Below are 27,411 nucleotides of genomic sequence, written 5' to 3'. Positions count from 1 at the left end.
ATTAATGTGTCAAGAGATAAACACAATTCAGTCTCCAATAGAGTCATCTATCCTTCACTGCGGCCTTTAAAATGCCTTTTTTTAAATGGAGGACTTCAGGGTAGATGATAAGATTAGCCATAATTCTTTCTTCGTCCACGACCTTTGGTATTGCTTTTCCACACCAACTCTGGACTTCCTTTGGCCGACTGGACAGCAGCAGACATGACACAGTGGAGACATTCAGAAAGCACCCGCACAGCAGGACATGTCCTTTTGCTGCTCCTGGGAACCTTGAGGTTCTCACCATGTGAACTAGCCCAGGCTGGCCTGATGGATGGCAAGAATATCTGGAAGGAACCACAGCCTGCAGCCAGCCACCCACTAGGCACAGGAGTGAGTCTAGTGTCCAGTGGGTGAGCTGAATCCAGCCCAAGTTGCCAGAAGACAGAATCAGGAAATAATGAGCTTAAAAAAATTAAGCTATTACATTTAAGGGTTTCTGTTAATTTATTTTTTTTATAGCAAATGCTAACAGACATAGTACCCTAATAATAGGTTATATAAATTGAATACTCTATAGAAGCACTGTCTTATTTTATATAATTTTCACCATCCCTGAAGAAGTTAAATATCCCTGCTTCACAGAAGAAGAAACTGAGATTCAAAAAGATGAATTCATTTCCATGCCTGGTAAATGGCAGGTAGCAATTCAAATTCCAATCTCTGATGTCACAATAGACTCTCAATCACTGCCCGACTCAGACACCTTGAGTGACAGAGACTCTCAGAACCAGGTAGTCTGAAGAATGTGGGTAAGATTGGGTTCATTTACCCTATGGAAAGGGCTTCTCAGATGGTGCTAGTGGTAAAGAATCTGCCTGCAGGAGACTCAGGTTCGATTCCTGGATTGGGAACATCTCCTGGAGAAGGAAATAGCGACCTACTCCAATATTCTTGCCTGGGAAGTCCCATGGACAGAGGAGCCTGGTGGGCTACAGTCCATGGGGTCTCAAAGAGTCACACACAACTGAAGCAACTTAGCGCACGCGCGTGCACACACACACACACACACACACACACACACACACACACACACACACACACACACACACACACACCCTGTGAAAAAGCAGAGGATCAGGGCCAGAGAGAAGCCTTCACTCCTCTGGAGACTAACCCTATGGAGGGCAGAACTGAGAGCTCTGAGAACAATGTATCAGTTTCTGGCTGGTGGCAAGAAAGATTTTTGTACTGAGGAGTGCTTCAGAATGGAGCAGGTGTATTCAAGTAAGACAAGTTCGTGATAACCAGAGTTATCCCAAGAAAGAAACTTAATCCATCTGTGAATACCTCAAACTTATTTCTCCCTCCCTTTACTCATTTTGTTCTTCTACTCAGGAAATTACTCTGCTTTCTCCTCTTGGGAATCCATTTTCTACACACTCTTCAAGGCCTCAGTGAAGCCCAACTTTTCCCACAAAGTCTCCCCTGACTCCCCCCACCCTCACTGAGTTCCCTTTCTCTGAATTTGTAGCAACAGTACCAGTGCTCTTTACCTCTCGATACAACTCAGTTCCAATATAATGTGGATTGATGGAAAATTATAGTTTTGGAATTGGACAACCTGCATTTGAATCTAATAGTGTGTTTTCACTTACATTTCTGGACTATATTTTATGAAGTTGTTATAAGGATACAATGAAAACACATATGCGAAGTGCTCAGCATGAGTAGTTCTTACCATTAGGGTGTTTCACATGTTGAGCTGGTCTCCTGAAATAGACCTTTAGGCAGGCACTATGCCTTATACTGCCATGATCCCATCTCCTCCCAAGGCTGGTGATAAAGCACATAGGAGATAAATGGAAAATATTACTTCAACTGATTTAATAACTACTCAAAAAGCCAAATTTGAGACGTTTTTATAAAATACATCTGTGGTGCAATAAAAAACATATCTAATCTTGGTCCCTGGTTTCTGGCTAAGGGCTTCACAAACACTTGAATTTCTTTAGCAATAGGAGTCTCTTTTTATGTTAATGAAGCAACCCTTGGTGGGGTTCCCACATGGTTTCAGGATGCGAGCTGGTGATGAGAAAGACCGATCACATGATCAGAGGGTTGGAATTTGGGGCCATCTTGACCTTCAGGGAGGGAGGGAGGGGACTAGAGATTAGGTTCAGTCACATGGCCAATGATGTAATCAATCATGTCTACATAATAAAATCCAAGTAAGAACTCTGGACACCAAGAGCTTCCTGGCTGGTGAACACAGTGGTGTGTTGGGAGAATGATGCATCCAGACCCTGGAGAGGCATGAAGGCTCTGCATCCCCACCCTCCTCAGACCTTGTCCTATGCGTTTCCTCCATTAGATTGTTCATAAGGTGTATACTTCATAATAAAACTGCAATATTAAGTATAGCAACTTTCAGTGACTCCTGTGAGTTGTTCTAGGAAAGTATGGCACCTGTGTGTGGGAGAAGACAATGTTTTATCCCCTTGGTCAGAAGTGCAGGTGGTCCTGAGATTTGAAGCTGGTGTCTCAGTGACAGCAGTATTGTGAAGGACTTCGCCCTCAACTTGGGTCTACGTTAACTCCAAGTAATGTCAGAATGCAATGGAATTGCAGACTACTCAGTGTCAGAGAATTAAGTGTGAGACTTGAAAGCCAAATAGCCAAGCATTTCTTGGTTATAAGACACTCTCTTCCTGGACTAGAAAACAAGAGTCCCAGTGAGCTATATTAAAAATAGACACACTTATAATAGTCTTCCTTAAAAAAGAATCGCAACATTAATTGCCAAAATTTTCTCCTCGTTACCAAGTTAGTATTCAGCATCCCAAAGGATGTTGCAGAAAAAAAATCTCCTAATGAAATTCACAATGAAGAAAATATTGTGACATACAATTGAAAGTATCAATTCTTAATTTTAAAAAAGAGAGAAAAATATATGCTATTAAATAAATTCTGATATTTCTACAACATGCCTTAATGTAGGCCATGTATTTTCTCTAACTGATTAGTTTTGCTTGAGTGCTAAACTACAATTTAGAATTTTTACTTTAAAAGCTTACATACCCCTCTTCTTTCCCTCCCTCCCTCTCTTTCTCTTTCTTTCTCTCTCTCGTGCACACACTCACTCTCGCTCTTACTCTTGCTCTTTCTCTTTCAAGGAAAAATTTCGTAAAAAGTGACAGCCTAATATCCTTTGTAATTTCCCGGGGTAATGTTACTGGGGTAAATGAGGTGTCAGGCTCCACGCTAATTCATCACTTATTAATTAACAATATCAACAACTCCTTTTTCATTACCGATAACACATTTTACTGACTACCAGAAGGATTTTTTATTACAAAACTTATCTCAAAGGCTCTTTCCTTTTATCTACTGCAATAATAAAAAAAAAATCATCATTCAATCATCATTTTAATGACGGATCATTTTTCCCTTCGCTAAAATTAAATCATAAAGCCATTTAATTAAATTGAATGGTAATTGAATGACTTTAATCATGCAAAAAATTAAAATGAAGGATGCTTTCTCTCAAAACCTGACAACACATAATGACAGGATTTGACCAATGTGGCAAATCTGAGAGGAAGCAGTAGGTCGATGCTATCTTCCCTCGTGGTATCACCAACAAAGAGTTACCAAGGGAAAAACCCTTTGCCCCTTCCAGCTGTGGGACAGGGTTCAACCAACACATCTATACATGAACAAGAGGTCCCGGAGTTTGACTTGGGGGAGGTTCTCATGAAGGACCAAGAAAAGCAAAGCCAGAGAACTATGTGTTCAGGAGCAAGACTAGGTTTCTTTGAAGCTTCCAAAGTAACTCGTGTTATACACTTACCATATAACTTCTATATGCTCTATTTGGTGGGAGAGACACAAAGATGCAGCCTCCCAATCTGCTGGGGGAGAAGATAGACTAACAAGACATTATCATATAGTAAGTGCTGAGCCAGAGGTCTGTGTAAGGTGCTGCGAGATCCTAGAGGAAAACACTAATCAATGACTTCAAAAAATTCACTAAGGCAGCTGCTTGAGTGTCGAGTTTTGAGAACTGAGAAGTTCCCAAGGAAATGAAGGCCATTCTAGAGACTGGCGAAGGGATGTGTGCACTGAGCAGAGGCTCGGGGTGGCTAGCCTGGAGGAAGGACTCAAGGGATGAAGGGAAGCAAGGATGGGGAGGCAGGCTGACTGGGCCTCACCCCCAACAGGGAAAAAATGGCAGTCTGAAAGCTGGCCAGTGAACAGAGAAGAGGGGAGCACAGGGGTGAAGGCAAGAGAGAGAAGCAGCGTGGGAGAAAGACACTCAGGGGACGGGTGGTCACAGGACAATGTGGGAATGATGTCCATGGCCCAGAGGAGATCGGACTTTTAATGATCTTATTGTCTTCCCAGATCCTGGTGATGATACAGGAGCCCCACAGTGGAGACTACTGATGCTTAGATATGAGAGAAAATAATATTTTTGGAATCCAATACCGCAAAATGTACATATCTTGGCCAAACTCTCAAGTGTCCCTATTACTTCCTCAGACATTCAAAGCCCTCATATTGACCTGCCTGTCCATCTGTTCCCTTATTGTCTTGGTCTTTTCGTGTCCTGCCATGGTGCCCTGGATCTTCTGACGTCACAACAGACCAGTCCTATAGCTCAGTCTCCTGTGATTTTGCTATTTGCAGGTAGGTGTCTAATCCATAAAACAAATTCATTAAAAACTGTTAAGAGTTCATTCATTCATCCAACAAATACTTATGGAGTACTTTGCACGTGGCAGGCACCATGCAGTGGGATACAGCTATGACCAAAAAAAGAAGAGCAACAACATAAAATCTAGAAGTTTCAGAATTAACATTCTAGTGGGAAAGACATGCGATCACAAAACAAAGAAAAGGCAGAGTACAGTCAATGATGTATGCCATGAAAAAAAGAATAAAATAAGAAAGGGAGTGGGGAGGGTTAAAATGACTGTGAAGGAAACATTTGAATGAAATGTTGAAGGAGCTGAGGGAGCAAACCAAGCAGATACTTGCTGCCAGCAGAGGGGACAGAACATAAAGTTTCCTTGGCAGGGGTTTACCTGATACAGTGGAGGACCAGTGTGGCAGGAAACGTGTGATGGGAGGCACTGTAGGAGTTGAGCTCAGAGTGGTACAATGAAGGAGTGCAAGACTGACCCTACAGGCCACTGTTAGAACTCTACCTGGTGAGATGGAAACCAATGAAGGGTTTGAATAGGTTTCAACAAGATCAATCAGGATGCTGTGTGAGGAGTAAACGGAAAAGGGGGGTGGTTGAAGCTCAGAGAAACCAGAGCAGGAGGCTATATTGCAATAATTCAGTAAGACTTAGAGGGGTGGGATGAGGATGGTGGGAGGGAGGCTCAGGAGGGTGGGAAAATATGTATGCTTACGGCTGATTCGAGTTGTTGTATGCTAGGAACCAAGACCATATTGTAAAACAATTATCCTCCAATTAAAAAAAAAAAAAAAAACTAGAGGGGGGATAAATTAGGAGTATGGGATTAACAGATATATACCACTACACGCAAAGCAGATAAATGAGGATTTACTCTATAGCACAGGGAACTATATCTAGTATCTTGTAACAGCCTGTAATGAAAACTAACCTGAAAAACATATATATGTATGTATAACTGAATCACATCACTGTGCATCTGAAACTAAGACAACATTGTAAACTAACTATATTTCAATAAAACACTTTAAATAAAAAAAGGAATTATGGCATCCTGGACAAAACTAGAGGTTGTAGGAAGTGGACAGCCTCTGCCTTTATTTTTGAAGGTAGAGTTGATAACATTTACTGTTAGATTGGATTTGGAATGTGAAAGAAATAGTTAAGAAGAAGAGTTAAGAGTCAAGAATGATTCCATGACTTTTGGCTGAGGAACCAAAAGGATCTGTTGGCAAGTTAGCCTTCTTCCCTCTCTGCTTACACTGTTGATATTTATCATTAAAAATTGAAAATAGGTAATATTACTCAACCAGTAAAAACAAATGAAATAATGCCATTTGCAGCAACATGGATGCACCTAGAGATTATCATGCTAAGTGAAGTAAGTCAGACAGAGAAATACAAATACTATTTGATATCACTTGTATGTGGAATCTAAAAAAAAAAAAGTGATACAAATGAACTTATTACAAAACAGAAACAGACTCACAGACTTAGAAAACAAACTCATGGATATCAAAGAGGAAAGGTGGGGAGAGGGATAAATTAGGAGTTTGGGACTAACATACACACCACTATCTACAAAATAGATAATCAACAAGGACCTACTGTACAGCACAGGGAATTGTGCTTAATATTCTGGGATAACTTATATGAGAAAGAGTCATAAAAAGAATAGATATAAGTGTATGTGTAACTTCCCCAGTGGCTCAGTGGTAAAGAATCTGCCTGCAATGTAGGAGATGCAAGTTCGATCCCTAGGTCAGGAAGATCCCCTGGAGAAGGAAATGGCAACCCTCTCCAGTATTCTAGTTGGAAAATCCCATGGACAGAGGAGCCTGATGGGCTGTCATCCACAGGGTCTCAAAGACTTCAACACGACGGAAGCAACTGAACACAACAACAGTAGCCACATATGTATAACTGAATCACTTTGCTGGACACATGAAACTAAACACAACATTGCAAATCAACTATAATATAAAATAAAAATTAAATTAAAAAATTGAAATTACAATACAACACTTAATAGGTTTAATCTTATTTCCTTCCTCCCTCCCACTCTCCCTCCACCAGACTTATGAGTACAAGGAATCAATGCCACCTCTATGTTCTAAGCTTAGGTACCAAAGAAAGGCTTTCCCACCTGAAACATCTCCCTAACCATCTTTCAAATGTGCCCAAAGTACGACCAAAAGAGGTTCATTTTTGGAGATCTTGAAGAGTTTGGTCTTTCAGTTCAGTTCAGTTCAGTTCAGTCACTCAGTGTCCGACTCTTTGTGACCCCATGAATTGCAGCACGCCAGGCCTCCCTGTCCATCACCAACTCCCAGAGTCTACCCAAACCCATGTCCATCGAGTCGGTGATGCCATCCAACCATCTCATCCTCTGTCATCCCCTTCTCCTCCTGCACCCAATCCTACCCAGCATTAGGGTCTTTTCCAATGAGTCAACTCTTCGCATGAGGTGGCCAAAGTATTGGAGTTTCAACTTCAACATCAGTCCTTCCAATGGACACCCAGAACTGATCTCCTTTAGGATGGATTGATTGGATCTCCTTGCAGTCCAAGGGACTCTCAAGAGTCTTCTCCAACACCACAGTTCAAAAGCATCAATTCTGCGGTGCTCAGCTTTCTTCACCGGCCAACTCTCACATCCATACATGACCACTGGAAAAACCATAGCCTTGACTAGACGGACTTTTGTTGGCAAAGTAATGTCTCTGCTTTTAAATATGCTATCTAGGTTGGCCATAACCTTCCTTTCAAGGAGTAAGCGTCTTTTAATTTCATGGCTGCAATCACCATCAGCAGTGATTTTGGAGCCCCCAAAAATAAAGTCTGACACTGTTTCCACTGTTTCCCCATCTATTTCCCATGAAGTGATGGGACCAGATGCCGTGATCTTAGTTTTCTGAACGTTGAGCTTTAAGCCAACTTTTTCACTCTCCTCTTTCACTTTCATCAAGAGGCTCTTTAGTTCTTCACTCTCTGCCATAAGGGTGGTGTCATCTGCATATCTGAGGTTATTGATATTTCTCCCGGCAATCTTGATTCCAGGTTGTGTTTCTTCCAGCCCAGCGTTTCTCATGATGTACTCTACATATAAGTTAAATAAGCAGGGTGACAATATACAGCCTTGATGCACTCCTTTTCCTATTTGGAACCAGTCTGTTGTTCCATGTCCAGTTCTAACTGTTGCTTCCTGACCTGCATACAGGTTTGGTCTTTAGGACTTTTCAGTTAACATATCTATGACTTTGGAGACATATCCATGACTTTGATACTATTTTTCAAACAAATATCTTGACAAAATAGTTGTCCTGGAGGTTGGGTTGCCAGATTTAGTAAATACAAACATAGAACGTCCAGCTAAATTTGAGTTTCCAGTAAACAATGAATTCTTTTTAGTGTAAGTATGTCTCAAGTACTGCATGTAACATACTTACACTAACAACTGTTGTTCATCTGAAATTCAAAGTTAACTGGGTGTCTGCATTTCTATCTGATATCTGTTTGTAGGTGAGATAATGTGGAGTCGCTCACAACTAGTTTGGGTTGGAAGGAGGGGCAGAGAAAAGGTGGAGAGCCAAAGGAGACCATACTTATTCCCATTTCCTGCTGTACCTTAATCTTAACCCTAGAGCCTAAACTTTGGGTCTTTAACAGTGAGTGGTTCTAAAACTGCAATTTGTAACCACCACTGATAGTCTTTGGAGGAAATAAAGACAAAGATATTTAAACAAAATGTCTAGCCTCTAGAAATCACATTTTGAAAATGTAACCAACTCTGTAATTAAGTCCCAAATTATTTGGTGCAGTCAGTTTGGCTAACAGATGGAATGGTATTTTTGTTCATCCTTCATCTGCAGAGTTAGTTTCCAGAAATCCTGAGTGGGGCGTTTCAAGATTATTGCCTGAGCAACAGTTACATGTGTCTAATAACTTACTAGAATCAATGGATTTCTTTAAATGAATTTGGTGAACTGTTATTTATATAGATATGAATAATACATTTATAAGAGGAAAAGAAGCAGTTGGGAAATACTTTTTGAAACGATGTATTTTGGTAATGATAAGTAATTATACATCAGCATGCTATTTGCTGATAAGATGTAACCAATGCTGTTTCAAAAAGTCTTTTCCTCAGTGGTCTTCTGTGATTCATATTACAGTGGAATTCAATCTAAAAGGGAAAGTCTTCCATTTACAAGGCAGAGAGCATGCACAAAATGACTCTCTTGTAGATCAATCTGATACCAAACATTTCCCAGATGAGACCCTCCAAGGCTTTATACCATTTTAATCTGATCCTTAGATGGGATTTTCTCCCAGATACTGATTTAGTGTTAACTGTATACTCTTATGTTACTTACCACTCAAGACAACTCTCTGAAGTGGTTATTCCTCATATCTCCACTTCATGAAAAAGGAAAGTGACATTTTGAGGATAAAGAAATGTGCTCATTGTCTTATAATCTGTGATCAGAATACCATTCTTCTCAATATTACTTTATATAATTGGATCCAAATAACTGGGGACATTTCTCAGTCTCAGTATAAACATACATATGTCATATCACTACCATTGCCACTGTATACTCTATCACCACTATATACTCTACAAATACATTTCTCAATCTTACATGGGCAAAGGAAGAATGGAGAGGCTCCCTCTCTTCCTATTAGATATAAACTAATTTCCCGTGAAGTCAGTTAGACAGAGAAAGAGAAATATTCTATGATATCCTTTTTATGTGGAATCTAAAAAGAAACGATACAAACGAACTTACAGAACAGAAGGAGACTCACGGACTTAGAGAATGAACTTATGGTTACCTGGGGGATGGATGGGTGGAAGAGATAGGGAGTTTGGGATGGACATGTGCACACTGCTATATTTAAAATGGGTAACCAACAAGGACCTACGGTACAGCACATGTGTATGTATGGCTGAGTTCCTTCACTGTTCACTTGAACCTGTCACAACATTGTTAACTGGCTATGCCCTGATACAAAATAGAAAAGTTTTTTCTTAAAAAAAGATATAAACTAATTTCCTTAGATTTATGCTTTTCCTTCATATTGAAACCTATGTCATTCTACTGACAACAAAACAGTCCATGTCTACTAGAGGGGCACCCCACATGTCAGCATATATTGGATTGAGAACTTTCAGGTCATTATAAGCTTGTGTTTGTTGGGGGAGGGGAGTTTATATTTTCAAAGATAATTTTTCTTGGCAGTAGCTTGCAAGTACATTTCTTTGCCCTCCACTTACCCACTCATTCCAATTTTCAAACTGCCAAAGCCTCATAAACAATCATCTAAATATACCAAGGTAGCTGACATTTAATTATTAAGTCCTTTGGTAAGCAGAGTTAACTATTGTCATGTCAGTATTCCCTCCAGACTTTGTTCATTTTTTGGTAAATTATATTTTCTTAAGGAAGCTTCTGTGTGAAAACCAGCTTACCTTGTAGGCTGTATCGAGTTGTTGAAGGCTAGAATTATCAGGGTTGAAAAGTATATCACCCAAGGAAATTATAGCATTGGTTGGCCAAAAGTTTGTTTGGGTTTTTTCATAAGATGTTACTGGTAAACAATCTTACATGGACAAAGGGGAATAGAGAGGCTCCCTTCCTTGCTGTTAGATATAAATCCCTTTCCCTAGATTTACTCTTTCCCAATAATATTAATGTTTCTGATATGCCAATTCTTGTCTTACTCAGAAAAAATGATTTGAAGAGACTGTGACATAAGTCAGAACAAAGGCTCTATGAAGACATCAGCAAAACTTTTATTGAATTCTGTCCAAAAACATGTCTTCATTAAAGGAAGACTGTTTGAACAAGTTATTTTACATGCAGTAGGCCTATAGTCTGTTACACAAAAGGCGATCAGCTCCTTGCCAAGTAGAAGAGATAGTTAAGCTCTGTACTCTATGGATGGCGATGAAAGCTTTGCAGTACTGGAAGAAATCTATGTCGTCTCCTTTTTATCATCCAAGGCAGTTTTTAGGTTATAGAATATTGGAAAGACATTTACAAAACAAAGCCAGAAACATCTAGAGGCTTTAGTGTAGCTTGAACTTCACAAAGGTAAAAGGAATCACAAACTCCAATGCCCACAGGGGCTAAGCAGGAGCATAAATGAACAAAAAGGCAGCATGAAACAATAGGGAATGGTGGAGCCTGCGGCAAAAGGGGTCATACTGTCCCTGAGGAATTCACCTACCTCTTTAAATAAAAATTATATTAACCAAATAAACATGGACTTCCCAGGTGGCTCAGTGGTAAAGAATCCTTCAGCCAGTGCAGGAGATGCAGGTTCCATCCCTGGGTCAGTTGGAAATGGCAACCCATTCCAATATTCTTGTCTAGGAAACTCCATGGACAGAAGAGCTTGGTGGGGTGACAGTCCACATGGTTGCAAAGAGTCAGACATAACTTAGTGACTAAACAACAACGACAACAAAAACAAACACTCCTACATTTGCAGTCAGCTTTGCAACCCCTGGTATATGGCCCTGGTTATAGATTCTTGTTTATAACCCCTGATTTCTTGCGGGGACTCTTGCTAAGTGAAGTTTGTCAAAGCTGATTTGGTTGCTGGAAAGTTTGACACAGATGGAGCTCACAGCACCCTACAAAATTTCTAAAGGAGTTCTGATATAAAAATAATTTATATGGAGAAGGAAATGGCAACCCACTCCGGTATTCTTGGGAAATCCCATGGACAGAGGAGCCTGGTGGGCTATAGTTCATGGGGTTGCAAAAGAGTCAGACACAACCTAGGCACTAAACAATAACAATGATCTAGAGACATAAACGAAATTGGTGGTTACAAGGACCTGGGGAGAAAGAGGAATAGAGACTAAATGACTAATGGATATGGAGTTTTCTTTCAGAACGATGAAAATGTTTGGAACTAGATAGAGGTGGTGGTTGCATAACATTGCCAGTGTAGTAAATGATCACTAAATTGTATACTATGAAATGGTTAATTTTATATTTCGTGAATTTTTACATCAATAACAGAATATTTGAAAAGAAAAAAATAACTTATAAAGAACATCATAATTTAGTAGTTATAAATATCTTAATTAGAATAAATTAATGTTAACAAAAATAGGTGGAAAAACTACCAATATGTGCCATGTAGTCTGATGGAAAAGTGCTTAGAATTTTCAGTTTAAAGTAAAAGGATCATTTAATAGCCAGATTGCAAATGGTTCTTATAAATAAACAAATTTCTATATCTAAAATAGAGTAGAAGTTTCATGGTTAAATCTGTTGGTCTTGTGTTTGATGAAAGGATATTATTTTATTGTTTTGTCTGAATAACACAGAACAATACTGACACTTTTTCAATTATCAAAACTGTAGGAGCAGTTTTGTAATTAAAACTCAGGTAATCTTTTAATACAAAAATTCAAGTTCCAACAGCAAAAGGGGTGATACAATCTCTTAAGCCTTTATTGTATGTTACAGCCATGAAAACTTACTGGCTGTCTTTAGGAGACAGCTATTTCTTTCATTGCTGCATGGGAATACACAGATCTCTCACTTGTGTGCACTTTGCTACTTTAAAGATGGTCTAGAAAAGTCATACTTTTCAGCAAAGCATTACAGACTAACATCTGTAATGTTAAAGAGCCTCTGGTATTTCTAACATCTGGACTGCTTCTGGGTGTGTTTTTCAGTTTCTGGTAATGGACTAGTATAGTGATCAACAGTTTATATATATATATAAGGCTGAAAAATTGATTTTCTCTTTTTATTGTGATAGTCTAGCCTCCTAAGAGTTGTCATATGTATCCCATACCAATGATTCAGAGTACAATAAAACACACTTAATGGCTCTGAACTAAATTAAATCTTTCTTCGATGATTTACAAGGCAGCATGGGATTATTCTTGAGAATATAAATTTTCATTATATAGGAGTTGAGATCGTAGAGAATGTGTAAGAAATTAGATCAAATCTTGTCTTAGATTTGTCTTTCCGGACTTTCTGATTTCACTTTTCTTGCTATTTTTCTCTAAATGGAAGGTTTGAATCCTAATTAGAGTGTTACTCTTGAATAAGAATCAGTGAGGAAAACTAAAGAATGTGGTCTCATGAACTTTGATAAGTTATTTAATTTTGCCATAACATAATTATGTCTCCTGTAAAAGGGAGATGGTGTGTAGCTATCAAATGAAATAAAAACAGAGGTAAAAAAGGTTTGCAAACTTTAAGGAAAAATTTAAAAGGACATTTACAAAAAGAAGCAGAGATCTCTTTAGAGCTGATAACATTCTATACCCATCCAGCCACTTTCCATTCTTGGGTTGTAATTTTGCTTTAAAATTGTGCCAGTCTGTGCTTGCTTGTATTTGAGGGCCAGGGCTATAAGTAAAACTGCCTGGCATGGACACAATCATGGGCAACAGCTGCCACTCCAACTCACAGTGTGGTAGAAGTTTCCAGAAAAGCAAGAGCTAGGCTCTGTGGGCTTAGAGCTTTTGCACAGATGCTGGCTTACTGCCCATTTTTTCAGTGCAGACTGCAGCCACTTCAAAGAATAAACTTAATTCTACATTTACCTGGGTTTGATGAGAAGTATTAAGACGGCCCCCTTCAGTAGATTCCTTCTGCAATTTACACAAAAGGGAAACAAAGAATCAAGCAACTTTGCCCTCCTTCCTACTCCTCTTTGACTCTCACTGAAAAATCCACTTACTCAGGCTCCTGTTTATTCCCCTGGGAGTACTTTAAGTTCCACTGTGATCCTCATGTCTAGTGTGTATCTACTTATTCTTGAAGTCTCTCCTGAAATGGACCATCTTCAGGAAAGCTTTCCCAGGCTCCCCTGACTATCCCAGGGGCCCCCTGTTTTATGATCTCACAGAAGCTAGCACATACTGTCATTCTGACATTGATAATGATGTATTTGGGTGACCATTTGATGCAATGTTTCCCTGTTCAAATGCAAGCCCCACAAGGGCAGAGGCAGTGTCTGTCTGCCTCAGTCTTACAGCCTAAGATGCCAGGCAGAATCCAATTAGGCCACTAGTTAGGAAGTATGCCATGGATTTGTTGTTGTTGTTTAGTGGTTTAGTGGCTAAGTCATGTTTGACTCTTTGTGACCTGACCGCATAAGGGCTGTAGCCCAGCAGGCTCCTTTGTCCATGGGATTTCCCAGGCAAGAATACTGGAGTGGGTTGCCATTTCTTTCTCCAGAAGATCTTCCTGGCCCAGGGATTGAACCAGCATCTCGTATGTGTCCTGCATTGGCAGGTGGATTCTTCACCGCTGAGCCATCTGAGAAGGCCCGTGTCATGTATCGGGTCCAACTTCTTGCTCTTTGTCAGCACAAGCCAGTCTTGTTCTCGATTCTCTTTCTCAGTCCTTTCCTTTAGTTTTCGTCTCTCTTTCTACTCTCCACCCTGCTAAACCTACCCTATTCTGGGAGTGCTATTCAAGGTCTCCTTTCTGCACTGTACAGCCTCTGAGAACTTGCCGGAAGGTGTGGGGTTGTTGGGGGGTGATGATGTAGAGGTGGGGAAGGAGAGAGGGATAGGGAGCCATTGGGAGGAGGAGTCCATAATTATGAAAGAAAGCACTACAGTCCTCAGGGGAAAACATCCTAATGTGGTATCCCCTCGGGGCCCTGGGGAGCAGACACAGGTCTTTCTCAGCTAGGTTCCTCTTTGATCCTCAGAACACGTAAAGTGATTTAAGTGACTTTCAATTCTCCCAGGGATGGTACATAAATAATGCCATTCTAGAGTTACAGGGGAGAAATGAATCCCTTACACATTATAGATGCCTTAAGGTAGTAGGGCTTCATCTTGCAGAATCCCAGGTGAGCACTGCTGCTGAGAAGGGAGGACATCCACAAGGGACTAGGAAGCAGGTGGGAGGACCCCGCACTGATCAGGTTTGGCCTCTGGGTCTCATTCTGGATAAGTGGCTGGTCCTTTAATCCACTTTGCAGCCCAGTTCAGCACTGCTGGTTCCACAAGCAACTTCTTCCCATGAAGTACGGTCAGGAAGCAAAATGGAGAAAAAAAATTATCTTTTTTTTAAATACTGAGCCTCAATGACTCTTTATCCATAGTGGTTAAGGAAGAGGGAGCTGACTGTCGAGCTAGAAAAATTCCTACCAGCTCCCCATCGAAGAGGAGGACACAGAAAACTTGTTTAATGAATCACAAGCTTGTAGCACACCTGAGGTGTGGCTCAGAAACCAAGGAGGATCCGTAGGCGAAAAGCTGGCAAGAGGCAGGGCCACAGCTGATGCTGGCCCACAGGCTTCTCGAGAAAGCCCCCCACACACCCTCAGCCACCTACCACCATCTGTGCTCCACAGAGGCCTCTCGACCACGCTTGCCTGTGGGCGATAGCACCAGCCATTCGTTTTCTCTCATTGTGTGCCCACCCAGCCCACAGGGAGAATCCCCATGTGAGAGGACCCCTCCAGGTAGTGTGACAGGGACCATAAGTATGAAAGATACAAGGTAATACATTTGGGGAAAAACAATACACACTCTATTCCCAGGATGAGGAATTAGTTATGACCCAGAAAGTGACCTCAGCCAGGTAAACCCCATGACTGATGGGTGCATACCACCTCAGCATCAACTACTTTGGTACTGTAATTTCTCAAATGGGGACATATGAGACCCTCAAAATTAAGTGCCTTAATTGATATCATAGAGTTAGACAAGATTAAGGTTAGAATTAGAAACCCTGCCTATAGTTTAACACACCAGGTTGGACATCAGAATCAGCTGAAAGTAAACACACACACACACACACACACACACATACACACACAACAAAAACACACAACAACAACAACAACAAACAAATATCTAGATCCCATCAAGACCTAGTTAATCTGAAACTCCATAGCTGGGATCAAAGAGCCTGTTTTTCTCAAAAGCTCCAGATGATTTTCAGATTTGGTAAACACTATCTCATTCTCCTCTCATCTCAATTGTTTATGTGTCTGTAGAGGACAGGGCTTCCCCGGTGGCTCAGCAGTAAAGAATCCACCTGCAATGCAGGAGACGCAGGAGATGCCGGTTCGATCCCTGAGTCAGAAAGATCCCCTGGAGGAGGAAATGACAACCACTCCAGCATTCTTGCCTAGACAATCCCATGGACAGAGGAGCCTGGCGGGCTACAGTCCATAGGGTCACAAAGAGTCAGACATGACTGAAGCGATTTAGCACATACTGTGTACTAACTGGACTAAATAAGGAAGGTGGGAGCAGCAGTAAATCCAAGTGTAGTAAGAGAAAGGTGCTCTATGTACAAGTTTGAGAAAGAACACAAGGACTCTACTCTGAATCATTCATATTAAAATAGGTGAAGGATGAAAGGCTGGGTACTTTCCAAATGTCTCCTGAATCCCTGTACACTTATCCATTTCCAATGCCACTTCTACCATCTTGTTCTCACATTCAAAATCTTTTACTTTGGTCTTACCAACAAAATGCCTAACTGGTATCTCTCCCATCTATCCTTCATATTGTAGCTGGAGAAACCTTTCACATGCACAAAGGTTTCACGGTGTTCCTCTGCTAAAAATTCTTGCAACGCCCTTCCTGCTAGTAAACTAAAGTTCAAAAGCCTTATAAATACAACCAGAGCCCTTCTTAACTTGGCTTTGGATTATTTCTTCAATTTCATTTTCAGGGCTATCCTTTACATACCTGGAGTTTCACAAACATTGATATCTCCCAGGGAGATCACTATGTCTTTGCACATGTTTTTCTTCCATTTGGAAAGCTCTTATCACATCTCTGTCCTCTCTTCCCGATTTCCACTTACAAAATTGACACACATCCTTCAGGTCCTAGCTGAATTATCACTTTCTATTAATAATACTACCCTACTCCAGAGATATTTTCATTTTGATATGAAGAATGGTTAAAGAAATGGAACTTTTAGAAGGAATTCCAGGCATTAACCAATAAAGAAGACAATGGTGGGGATTCAAGGTGCTGAAATCACAACTTCTAGACAGATGTTTCTTTTGCCAATGGGTAAAGTCAAAATTAAGTGGAAAAAAAATGTGAATGTTAGGGCATGAAACAACTTGTAATATATTTTCACCCAATACAAGGCAAATACTTTCTTGTGTGATTGGTGAAGATACAAGTATTGTTACCATTGGGCCTGATATCCAAATCCAGATTAAGTTTTTTGTGCTAATGTATGGAAATAGGTAAGCTGGGGAATGCAATTACTATTTGTAAATCATTTTGCTATAACCTTCTCTTCCAATATTGTTAAATAGCAAAATGCAATTGATGCTATTTTAGTTACAAGCAGAAGAAAATAAATCCTTGTGGCAACAAGCATCTGTCAAGGGATTTGATGTTCTCCAAAATATTCTTCGGTATTAAGCAAGCAATCTTTCATTTCTGAAGGGGATTCTCATTGATATGTATGAGCTAAGCACTCTATTATTTATGGTTAAGTGCAAATTGATATGTTTAAGAAAAATGCAAAATTAAGGGAAGTGTATATTAAAAGACCTAAGGTGGTAATTATGCATCCTGTGTGGATAATTTAAGTAAAGTGACATTACAATATGATTTAATAATCCTAGGTATGTCTTTGGAATGCAATAATACATTGCTTTTAAAAAGGTATGCACACAAAGTTACAGAAAGCTGGGTTGCTCTGGAAGGCATTCTGTGGCTATGAAAAATGTTTCAATAGGCACTACAGTGGAATAGTGGAACCGGTATTAGATTGGAGGTTAAACAAAGCTGTCCAGTAGAATTTTCTGCAATAATAGAAATGTTCCACAACATTTCTGTAGCAATTTCTGTAACTATATGGTAGCCATTAACCACATATGGATATAAAACACTTATGATGAAGCAGCTAAAATGGCTGAAGAGCTGACTTTTAAATTTCACTTAATTTAAATGTAGTCTATTGTGACTGAAAAGTGAAAGTGTCAGTCGCTCAGTTGCATCCAACTCTTTGTGACCCCATGGACTGTAGCCGACCATGCTCCTCTGTCCACGGAAATCTCCAGGCAAAAATACTGGAGTGGGTAGCCTTTCTCTTCTCTAGTGATCTTCCCAACCCAGGGAACGGACCCAGGTCTCCTGCATTGCAGGCAGATTCTTTACCATCTGAGCCACCAGAGAAGTCCCTACTGTGACTAGTGGATAGCATACTGAAAATTTTTTAGGCTCAATCCATAAAATGAAATTCGCCATGTACAACTTTCCTAACCTTTCCAATTTTCTTTTTCTTTTTTTTTTCACGCACAAAACAGTTTTAACAAGATAACACCTAACCTTCTGTGTTTAGGTTAGACAGATTTTAAAATATCTCTGCCACCACCTCGACTCCATCAGGTGAAATAGAAACAAATGAAAATCAATAAGAAGATTCTACAGGGACCAAGAAACCAATTGAGCAATTATGCACACACCCTCCCACCTACAGTCAAAAGAGAATTCTGAAATTAGAGTCTAAGGAAAGGGTCAGGTTAGATAATGCAAGCCTGGTACATTGGAATTTTTGTTAGCTATTATGTTATTTTAAATCTTGGTCAATGCTGTTATTGCAGACAGATTAGGCAGTCTTTCTGTTAGGATTTGAAAATTCTGCAGAGTATCCTAATTTTTAGTTCTTAAGAATCTTTCAGAAGCTTGAGTTAAGGTTGTGTTGATAATTAGAGGGAAGTATATAGAAACTAGCCAACAAGATGGGCTTCCCACGTGGAGCTAGTGGTAAAGAACCTGCCTGCTAACGCAGGAGACATAAGATGTGGGTTCAACACCTGGGTCAGGAAGGTCCCCTGGAGAAGGAAATGGCAACCCACTCCAGTATTCTTGCCTGGGAAATCCCATGGATAGAGAAACCTAATAGCCTACAGTCCATAGGGTTGCAAAGAGTTGGATACGACTGAAGAGACTTAGCACGCATGCATACAGCCAACAAGATAGTGGGAATGGCACTGATATTTTCACCTGGTTGGTTAAGACACAGCTATTGGAAAAGACCCTGATGCCGAGAAGATTGAAGGCAGGAGGAGAAGGGGATGACAGAGGATGAGATGGTTGAATGCCATCACCAACTCAATGGACATGAGTTTGAGCAAACTCCAGGAGATGATGATGGACAGAGAAGCCTGGTGTGCTGCAGTCCATGGAGTTGCAAAGAGTTGGAAATGACTGAGTGACTGAATAACAACAAAAAACTCTTACCCAGTCACACCCTCCAGAGGCCTTTCTCACAAATAATAAAGCAGCCCCAAGGCAATGGAGCATGAGATGAGTATGTGTAAATGAAGATTCCCTGGAGGAGGAAATGGCAACACACTCCACTATTCTTGCATGGAGAGAGGAACTTGGTGGGCTACAGTCCATGGAGTTGCAAAGTGTCAGACATGACTGAGCCACTAACACACACACATATCCAAATGCCTAAGAACAAGGAAGTGGGTAGTAGTTAATCTATAGAACAGAACACTCTGCAGCCAATTAAAGTTGTACTCAGAAGGAATACAAAAATGAAAATATTTCTAAATATATAATTAGTATAAAATAAGTGAAAACATGTATTGAAGAATAGTTTCTCTGTCTCTGTCTCTCTCTCTCTCTATATATATACACACACATACATAGTTGTTTTTATTGTTCAGTTGCTAAGTCATGTCCAACTCTTTTGCCACCCCATAGGCTGTAGCCCATCAGGCTTCTTTGTCCATGGGATTTCTCAGGCGAGAATACTGGAGTGGGTTGCCATTTCCTTCTCCAGGGAATCTTCCAGACCCAGGGATTGAACTCACATCTCCTGCATTGGCAGGCAGGCAGATTCTTTATCACTGAGCCACCTGGGAAGCCCCATATGTATGTGTATGTGTGTGTGTGTGTATATATATATATATATATATATATATATACACACAGAGCATATGTTATATATATATTTATGTATAGTATATAGTATACATATTCTAAAACTAGAAAACATTAAAAATTCATTTATGTTCCTACCACCACCTAGAGGGAACTACTATTGATATTTTGATACTTATTCCTATGTAATACATATTTTTCAAAGTTACCCTGTATTCATAATCAAAAGAAAAATTATTACTTTTATTTTAAAAATCACCTTTTCAGAAGTTGAAGTTTCCAGTGCACTAACAGAAGAGCAAGTAGTTAGCTTAGCAGATGCCACCAGATTACATACAGCCCATTAATTAGGTGTGATAACAAGTCTTAGGGAACCACAAAAGGGTTAACAGTCCTTCTAAAACACCCTATTTAAGAATAGGGAGAAAATTGAGTTCATTTGATGATAGATACATACTAATAAATGGCTATAAATATTCATCAACATCTATTGCCTTTGGTTTTATGTAAACCATAAATATAATTTTCAGATGGCTATGAGCAATCACTACTTATTTGCCCTTAGAATAAGCATTGACTAACACAGTGATCTTTTTATAGCACTGAAGTTGGCTAGAGTACTTAAATTGTTACCGCTAACTATATTACTAGCAAAGGTCCCCAACCACCTGGATACTATTAAGAGAAACCTATTTTAGGAACATTTTTTAAAAAGTCTTGGCCATTTAAAGGAGACAACCTGCCTCTCTGACTTCATAGAAATAGCTCATGACAGCTACAAACTGGTGTTAGAAATATATTAGGAAGTGCTTCAGAGCACGCAAACCACTCAGTAATGATGTCATTAAACTGAGTGAAGCTAATTTCTGAGGTACATTCTAACCTACAACCTAAGCCAGCAAGCAGAAGTCAATAAACTTTTATGGGGTTCTGTAACCAAGCCATTCCTAGGAGTTAAATTACCAAAGCCCATTACAAAATGTGTTTGACTAGCAAAATGGTGAGCTGACACTTGCAGCACATACACAAAAATAAAGTTAGCAAGTGGACATATAAATTTTCTGCTAACTCTATAGGTGCCTGTGTCATCTGCGGAGAGCCACATTTATATGTGAACTAAGAAGAAAATATTGCTTCCTGCTCTGAACAATTAACATATAGCCAAGCAATCCAAGTAAGGCTTGGAAAGCAAGTACTGCAAATGTTTAGAACGGTGCAGCTATGGTGCCACCAGACACTTGGCTGAGTCATTACACTGTCAGAACCATGACAGCAGAGACTGAGTCCGCCCTTCACCAGTTGGTCCTCAGGACCTGCACTGGGTCTGGCTGGTAACAAATGCCATTTAAAGAACTTCCCTGGTGGTACAGTGGATAAGAATCCGCACGGGCTCGAACTCTGGTCCAGGAAGATTCCGCATACCATGGAGCAACTAAGCCCATGCGTCACAACTAATGAGTCTGCACTCTAGAGCCCATGAGCCACAACTACTGAGCCTGTGTGCTGCAACTTCTGAAGCCTGAGTGCCTAAAGCCTGTGCTCCAGAGAAGCCACCTCAGTGAGAAGCCCATGTACCACAAGGGAGAGCATCTTCTGCTCACTGCAATTAGAGAAAAACTGAGCACAGCAATGAAGACCCAGAGCGACTCCCCCACCCCCATTTTTTTTTTAAATGTCACTAATTATTTTGGAAGAAATGGTCAGGTAGATATCAGGAAATGTGCAAGCCCAAAAGTGAGGTATATGTCTTTAATCTATAATGCAAATGCCAACTATCAACTTTTCCCACCCTTTGGGATTTCACGAAATAGACTAAATGGAGCTTATCACATAAAGTTAGCAAATGGACATCTAAATTTTCTGCTAACTCTGTGATGTACTACTAAGGGCTCTACTCCTTGCTGTCTTGCATACCTGACTTATCTTTCCTGCTCTGAGAACCTAATAACGATTTTCCAACCTCTGACCTATCCCTGAGTCTTGGTTTCTTTGACTTAGTCCATTGGTTTACCTTAGTGAGGTCACACCTGTTACTTTAAAAGTCCCATTCTGAAATAGAACCACACCAGAAAACCAAACAAAAAAGTGAAGTTTCTTCAATTGATGGAAACAAACAGATGGAGCCTCTGTTTCCTGAAAACACTACCTGTAATTATAGGACTAGAAAAGACCTAACTATGTCAGCCTAGAACCTCCAGGCCAAGTCAGAGCTCTAGACACCAGTAAATGAGATCTCTTCAGATATTAAAGTCCTTGAGAAACAGTGCTATGGCTCCATAAACCATTTCTACAAAACGTATACTGACAGCTGACCTTCCATCATATCCCCTCATTATCAGATTAACAGAACATTAATCTTTCAGGTAGTCATTATTAGTTTTGCTATTTTTATCATCATTGTCGTTATTAATTACAATAAGTCCCCTATATACGAACTGGCAAGTTGTGAGCTTTGCAAAATGTGAACATGCATTCACCTGCCCCATCATGTAAGTTAGTTCATGTGTCTGATATACACTGTCTTGTGCATGGATCTTCTACAAATGGTTGTGCTTTTGTGTACTTTACTGCACCATACTGCTGCCATGCAGCATGCAGAGTTTACTAATGAAGACCTAATGGAACTGGAGGCCCTGAGAAAGAATTAAGATGGACAAGAGGAAGAAGAAGTAACTGGAGAAGCAAAGTGATTCACGATACAAGGAACTGCAAGGGGATTCTCTTTATTTGAGGAGACTCGGTTTTTGAGGCATAAGACTCAAGCAGAACATACATGAAGGTTGCTACAGCCATTCAGAACACAATTCAGTGCTACCATGTCATCTATGATGAGAAAAAAAGAGTTACTACCCAGACATCACTGGATTGTTTTTTCAAGAGGGTAGGTAGAAGTGTCTCCAGCAAAAACCAGAACCTGTGCCATCAATGTTAGGAATGAATAAAATCGCGGCTTGCCCTGCATCTCCTATTGCTGATGATTCTTCAGCTTTGTCACTTCGCACCTCCTCTCCCTCCTCCAGTCAGTAACCCTTCTTGTCTGTTCACCCAATGCCACCTCCTGTATGCCAGCTGTTGTACTGTACTACTGTACTTTTCAAAGACTGTACTGTAAGATTTTAACATAGCAAGGCCATCATTATTATTGGTCACATATAGATATTGTGGTCTAAGATTATAAAGTTGTGTTTGATTCTCTGCGACCCCATGGACTATGGCCCACCGGGCTCTTCTGTCCATGGAATTTCCCAGGCAAGAATATTGGAGTGGGTTGCCATTTCCTCCTGCAAAAGTTATGAAACACACCTTTTACTTCTCAAGCCAGCAGCACAGCCATCATCTCATTTAATGCTCCTATCAGCTCTTCCACTTATCTAGGAGAAATTTTACTAAAGAGAAAGAATCAGTTCCTCTGTGCATTGTTACATAGTAACTTAGTTGAGGAATGAAGCCTGAAACCTGCATATTCTATATCACACCTTAATCCTTTTTGTCACAAGGTGCTGAAAAGAAGTTTAGGAAGTCTATTACACATCTTGTTTGAGACAAAATTGTAGCGAAGGAGATTCCCAGGTTTCAGTATGTCTCAAGTGCATCCTTGGGACCCACAGGGAATCTGATGAGTGGATTGACCCTTAGGTAGAGGGGCAGAATGGGGCACTTAGGACCACACTGCAGCCCCTTCTTTGAGCAGGAGCTCATGGGAGAGGATGGAAGGCCACTGTGAATAGGAGTGTATAGGGCAGCTCAGGTGCCCCTGTGACCTCTTTCAGTATATATCAGAGGTTGGGCAAGATCTGGGAAAGATCAAATTACTGCAGAAAATTTGGCTTTGCAGATGTCACAAGCCACAGTTACTCAGTGAAATTCTCTCTCTCTCTGGTGCTGTGCTTGCATCTTCTCAAAATCCTGACATTCAGTCAGCAGTGGAATAAGTGGGGTCAATGTTAGGGATGATGTCTGAGTTGGAAAACATCCCAAAATGGGCCAGTCCAATCTGTATAATGCTATCCAGTGTCTAGACACTGCCAGGCACAAAAATCAGTAGTCAGGGTTCTTGCCAGAATTGAGAAAGTCCAATTTGGCCATGAGCCAGGCATACCTGGAGCTTCTAAAGACTATCCCAGGGCAACACAAAGGCAGCGATGGGGTTTTAGAACCTGAATCCCATCCAGTTCTGGCGTTGACACTCATAATGCTGCTGACTAGACATTAGTCAGGTATTTCTCCTCCTTCATCAGGGGTCTCCTGCTCTGTAGCCTTAATTATGATGCCAACAACATTCACAATGACCACTAATTGCCTCGATGTAAAGGAGTTTACCCAGGTAGCGCTAGTGGTAAAGAACCCACCTGCCAATACAGGTAGACCTAAGAGACCCAGGTTTCATCACTGGGTTGGGAAGATCCACCGGAGGAGGGCACAACAACCCATTCCAGTATTCTTGCCTGGGAATCCCATGACAGAGGAGCCTGGCTGGCTGCAGTCCATAGGGTCACACAGAATCTGATACGACTGAAGTGACTTAGCACACATGCACGCAAAGGAGGTTACAGCAGAGTCCTTTCCACAAAGGCTCTGCCAGCCCTGCCTAACTTAACATGCGTCTTCTTGCCTGGTGGGGGAATCCAGGCTCTATCAGTAACTAACCGCCTCCCCATTCACAGAGGAGGCCAGCAGGGTGTGGGACTGGGGGAGGTCCCTCTACCTTCCCTCCAGGTTGTGGCTGTGATGTCTGAGAAAATGCGCCCTAAAGATGCTTCAATGGAAGCAGTCCTCCAATGGAAAACTGCATGAGAAAGTATCAGGGCCTCTCCTGAGAGCATATGAGGTCTGGCAATTGGGGGATGGTCTGTTTATCACAGATGATTCAGTGAGACAGCCCCCTCCCTGATCAAGCCTGCCTAAGCCCCTCTAGTTCAAGCACCACCACCTCCCTCCCATTTGTGAGCCAGACATCCTGGAATGTGAAGTCAAGTGGGCCTTAGGAAGCATCACTATGAACAAAGCTAGTGGAGGTGATGGAATTCCAGTTGAGCTATTTCAAATTCTAAAAGATGATGCTGTGTGTGAAAGTGCTGCACTCAATATGCCAACAAATTTGGAAAGCTCAGCAGTGGCCACAGGACTGGAAAAGGTCAGTTTTCATTCTGATCCCAAAGAAAGGCAATGCCAAAGAATGCTCAAACTACCACACAACTGCACTCATCTCACATGCTAGCAAAGTAATGCTCAAAATTCTCCAAGCAAGGCTTCAACAATACATGAACTGTGAACTTCCAGATGTTCAAGCTGGTTTTAGAAAAGGCAGAGGAACCAGAGATCAAATTGCCAACATCTGCTGGATCATTGAAAAAGCAAGAGAGTTCCAGAAAAACATCTACTTCTGCTTTATTGACTATGCCAAAGCCTTTGATGGTGTGGATCACAATAAACTGTGGAAAATTCTGCAAGAAATGGGAATACCAGATCACCTGACCTGTCTCTTGAGAAATCTGTATGCAGGTCAGGAAGCAACAGTTAGAACTGGGCATGGAACAACAGACTGGTTCCAAATAGGAAAAGGAGTACATCAAGGCTGTATATTGTCACCATGCTTATTTAACTTATATGCAGAGTACATCACGAGAAATGTTGGGCTGGATGAAGCACAAGCTGGAATCAAGATTGCCGGGAGAAACATCAATATCCTCAGATATGCAGATGACACCACCCTTATGGCAGAAAATGAAGAAGAACTAAAGAACCTCTTGAGGAAAGTGAAAGAGGAGAGTGAAAAAGTTGGCTTAAAGCTCAACATTCAGAAAACTAAGATCATGGCATCCGGTCCCATCATTTCATGGCAAATAGATGGGGAAACAGTGGAAACAGTGAGAGACTTTATTTTTGGGGGATCCAAAATTGCTGCAGATGGTGATTGCAGCCATGAAATTAAAAGACACTTACTCCTTGGAAGGAAAGTTATGACCAACCTAGACAGCATATTAAAAAGCAGAGACATTACTTTGCCAACAAAGGTCTGTCTAGTCAAGGATATGGTTTTTCCAGTAGTCATGTATAGATGTGAGAGTTGGACCATAAAGAAATTTGAGCTCTGAAGAATTGATGCTTTTGAACTGTGGTGTTGAAAATGACTCTTGAGAGTCCCTTGGATTGCAAGGAGATCCAACCAGTCCATCCTAAAGGAGATGAGTCCTGGGTGTTCTTTGGAAGGACTGATGCTGAAGCTGAAACTCTAATACTTTGGCCACCTGATGGGAAGAACTGACTCATTTGAAAAGACTCTGATGCTAGGAAAGACTGAAGGCAGAAGAAGAGGATGACAAAGGATGAGATGGTTGGATGGCATCACTGACTCAATGGACATGAGTTTGAGTAAACTCCAGGAGTTGGTGATGGACAGGGAGGCCTGGCATGATGCAGTCCATGGGGTTGCAAAGAGTCGGACATGACTAAGTGACTGAATTGAACTGAACTGAATAGGGAAGAACAAATCTGACTCCATACTAGATCTGTTTCTTTTACCTTTAGTATTTTTCGTGTGTGTGTATTTTACCTTTGCATTCTATTGCTTTTGCTTAGAATCAAGAATGTTACCTCAGTCTGACCTTTAAGGTTATAACTCCTTTCCATTCATATAGAGATAAAAAGTTGCAGAACAGAGAATAACATTTGTTTTGCTGGAGGTTACAGGAACATTGTGACCTGACCTATGCAGACAGCTTCAATAACAAAGGATTACAACAGGAAGTTTGCAACAACCAACTACCCTCTCCTTCACCTTGCCTTTAAAAATGCTTTCCTGAGACGCTTTGGAGAGTTTGGGGTTTGGTGCCAGGAGCCACCCCTTATGCTTGCATGGCCCTGCAATCAATCACCCTCTTTCTGGTCCAAACTCCGACATTTTGGTATTGTTTGGCCTCAAAACAGACAAACTTGCTTTTGGTAATAAATTCTGCCATGGCACTCAGTCTCAGACACTCAACAACCTGAACTGCATTCTGCTTTGGCACTACTGTATGTCTGGGGACTCTGTCTTCTACTTCCTTTAGAACAGGCTCAGTGAACACAGGTTGAACACATTAAGCTGGCTCTTCAGATGCTGAATTTACTTTTATTTAGGGATAGCTGCAAATTCCCCATGTGTAAAATAACCTGAAGATTTACCTTGAAAGATTTTTGCAAGAAAGTTTTGCTCACTGCAGCTGAAGAAGAATGGACTGCTACTCTGCCCAAGAAGAGTTCACATACAGAGCTCAAATCAGAATGAATATAACTCTTGAAAGCAAGAAAAATTTATTCTGTTAGTTGGCCCATACAGCACCTTACTTTACTTCCATCTATTAGAAACATGTTATAAAACATTGGATTCCTAGGAAAAGACCTTTTAGGAAAATTGTCTTAAAAATTGTCAAATCCCTGATATCTATGGTATGCCTGATAGACCCTAACCTTATGCACTGTGCAACCTATACAACTGTATGTGACAATGATTAATTTTTATGACAGAAGGGGTTACTGTCTCTTGGGACTCTGGACTCACTTTCTGGATGCAAATAAAATTTAGAATGCAAATTTCACCATACGCATGTCTATATTCATGGACACTGACCTCTGGTCTCCTTGTTCACTTATTGCTTATTCCTGACAAAATGCCAAAGGCAGAGTCATAACACACCTGAGACTGAATGCTAGAGAAGACAGATGCATAGGATTCATTGACGACTGAGTTGCGTCGTACACAGTAACTCACTGTCCAGAAACTGGCTGGCTGGGTTAGAGTAAGCATGGGTTTCACACTGAATCCTCTCATACATCCATATCTGGGAACATCTGC

At 40.7% G+C, this 27,411-nt stretch overlaps 1 protein-coding gene across 16 annotated transcripts in view; it reads right to left on the bottom strand.

The window, feature by feature from the left end:
- The window catches only part of CTNNA2 (catenin alpha 2), a 1,291,223-nt gene that overhangs the window by 409,331 nt on the left and 854,481 nt on the right, over nt 1–27,411 (bottom strand). For 5 of the 16 annotated variants that reach the window (XM_081596601.1, XM_081596604.1, XM_081596608.1 and 2 more), the window contains exons 1-3: nt 13,418–13,513; nt 13,281–13,328; nt 1,724–1,818 (exon numbers count right to left, since the gene is read on the bottom strand). The exons of 4 other annotated variants lie outside the window; for them this stretch is intronic. In XM_081596601.1, coding sequence (XP_081452727.1) covers nt 1,724–1,726 — 3 coding nt within the window. In that variant the 5' untranslated portion in view covers nt 1,727–1,818; nt 13,281–13,328; nt 13,418–13,513. Of the gene's footprint in view, nt 1–1,723; nt 1,819–9,066; nt 9,110–13,280; nt 13,329–13,417; nt 13,514–27,411 lie in introns of those variants that run through there. 7 more of the 16 variants (XM_081596603.1, XM_081596607.1, XM_081596612.1 and 4 more) reach the window with 3 other exon arrangements.

Source organism: Giraffa tippelskirchi, chromosome 4, assembly GCF_054371585.1.
Source record: "Giraffa tippelskirchi isolate mGirTip1 chromosome 4, T2T-mGirTip1v1.2.pri, whole genome shotgun sequence".
Classification (NCBI taxonomy): Eukaryota; Metazoa; Chordata; class Mammalia; order Artiodactyla; family Giraffidae; genus Giraffa; species Giraffa tippelskirchi.
This window is presented reverse-complemented; position numbering and strand designations above follow the sequence as displayed.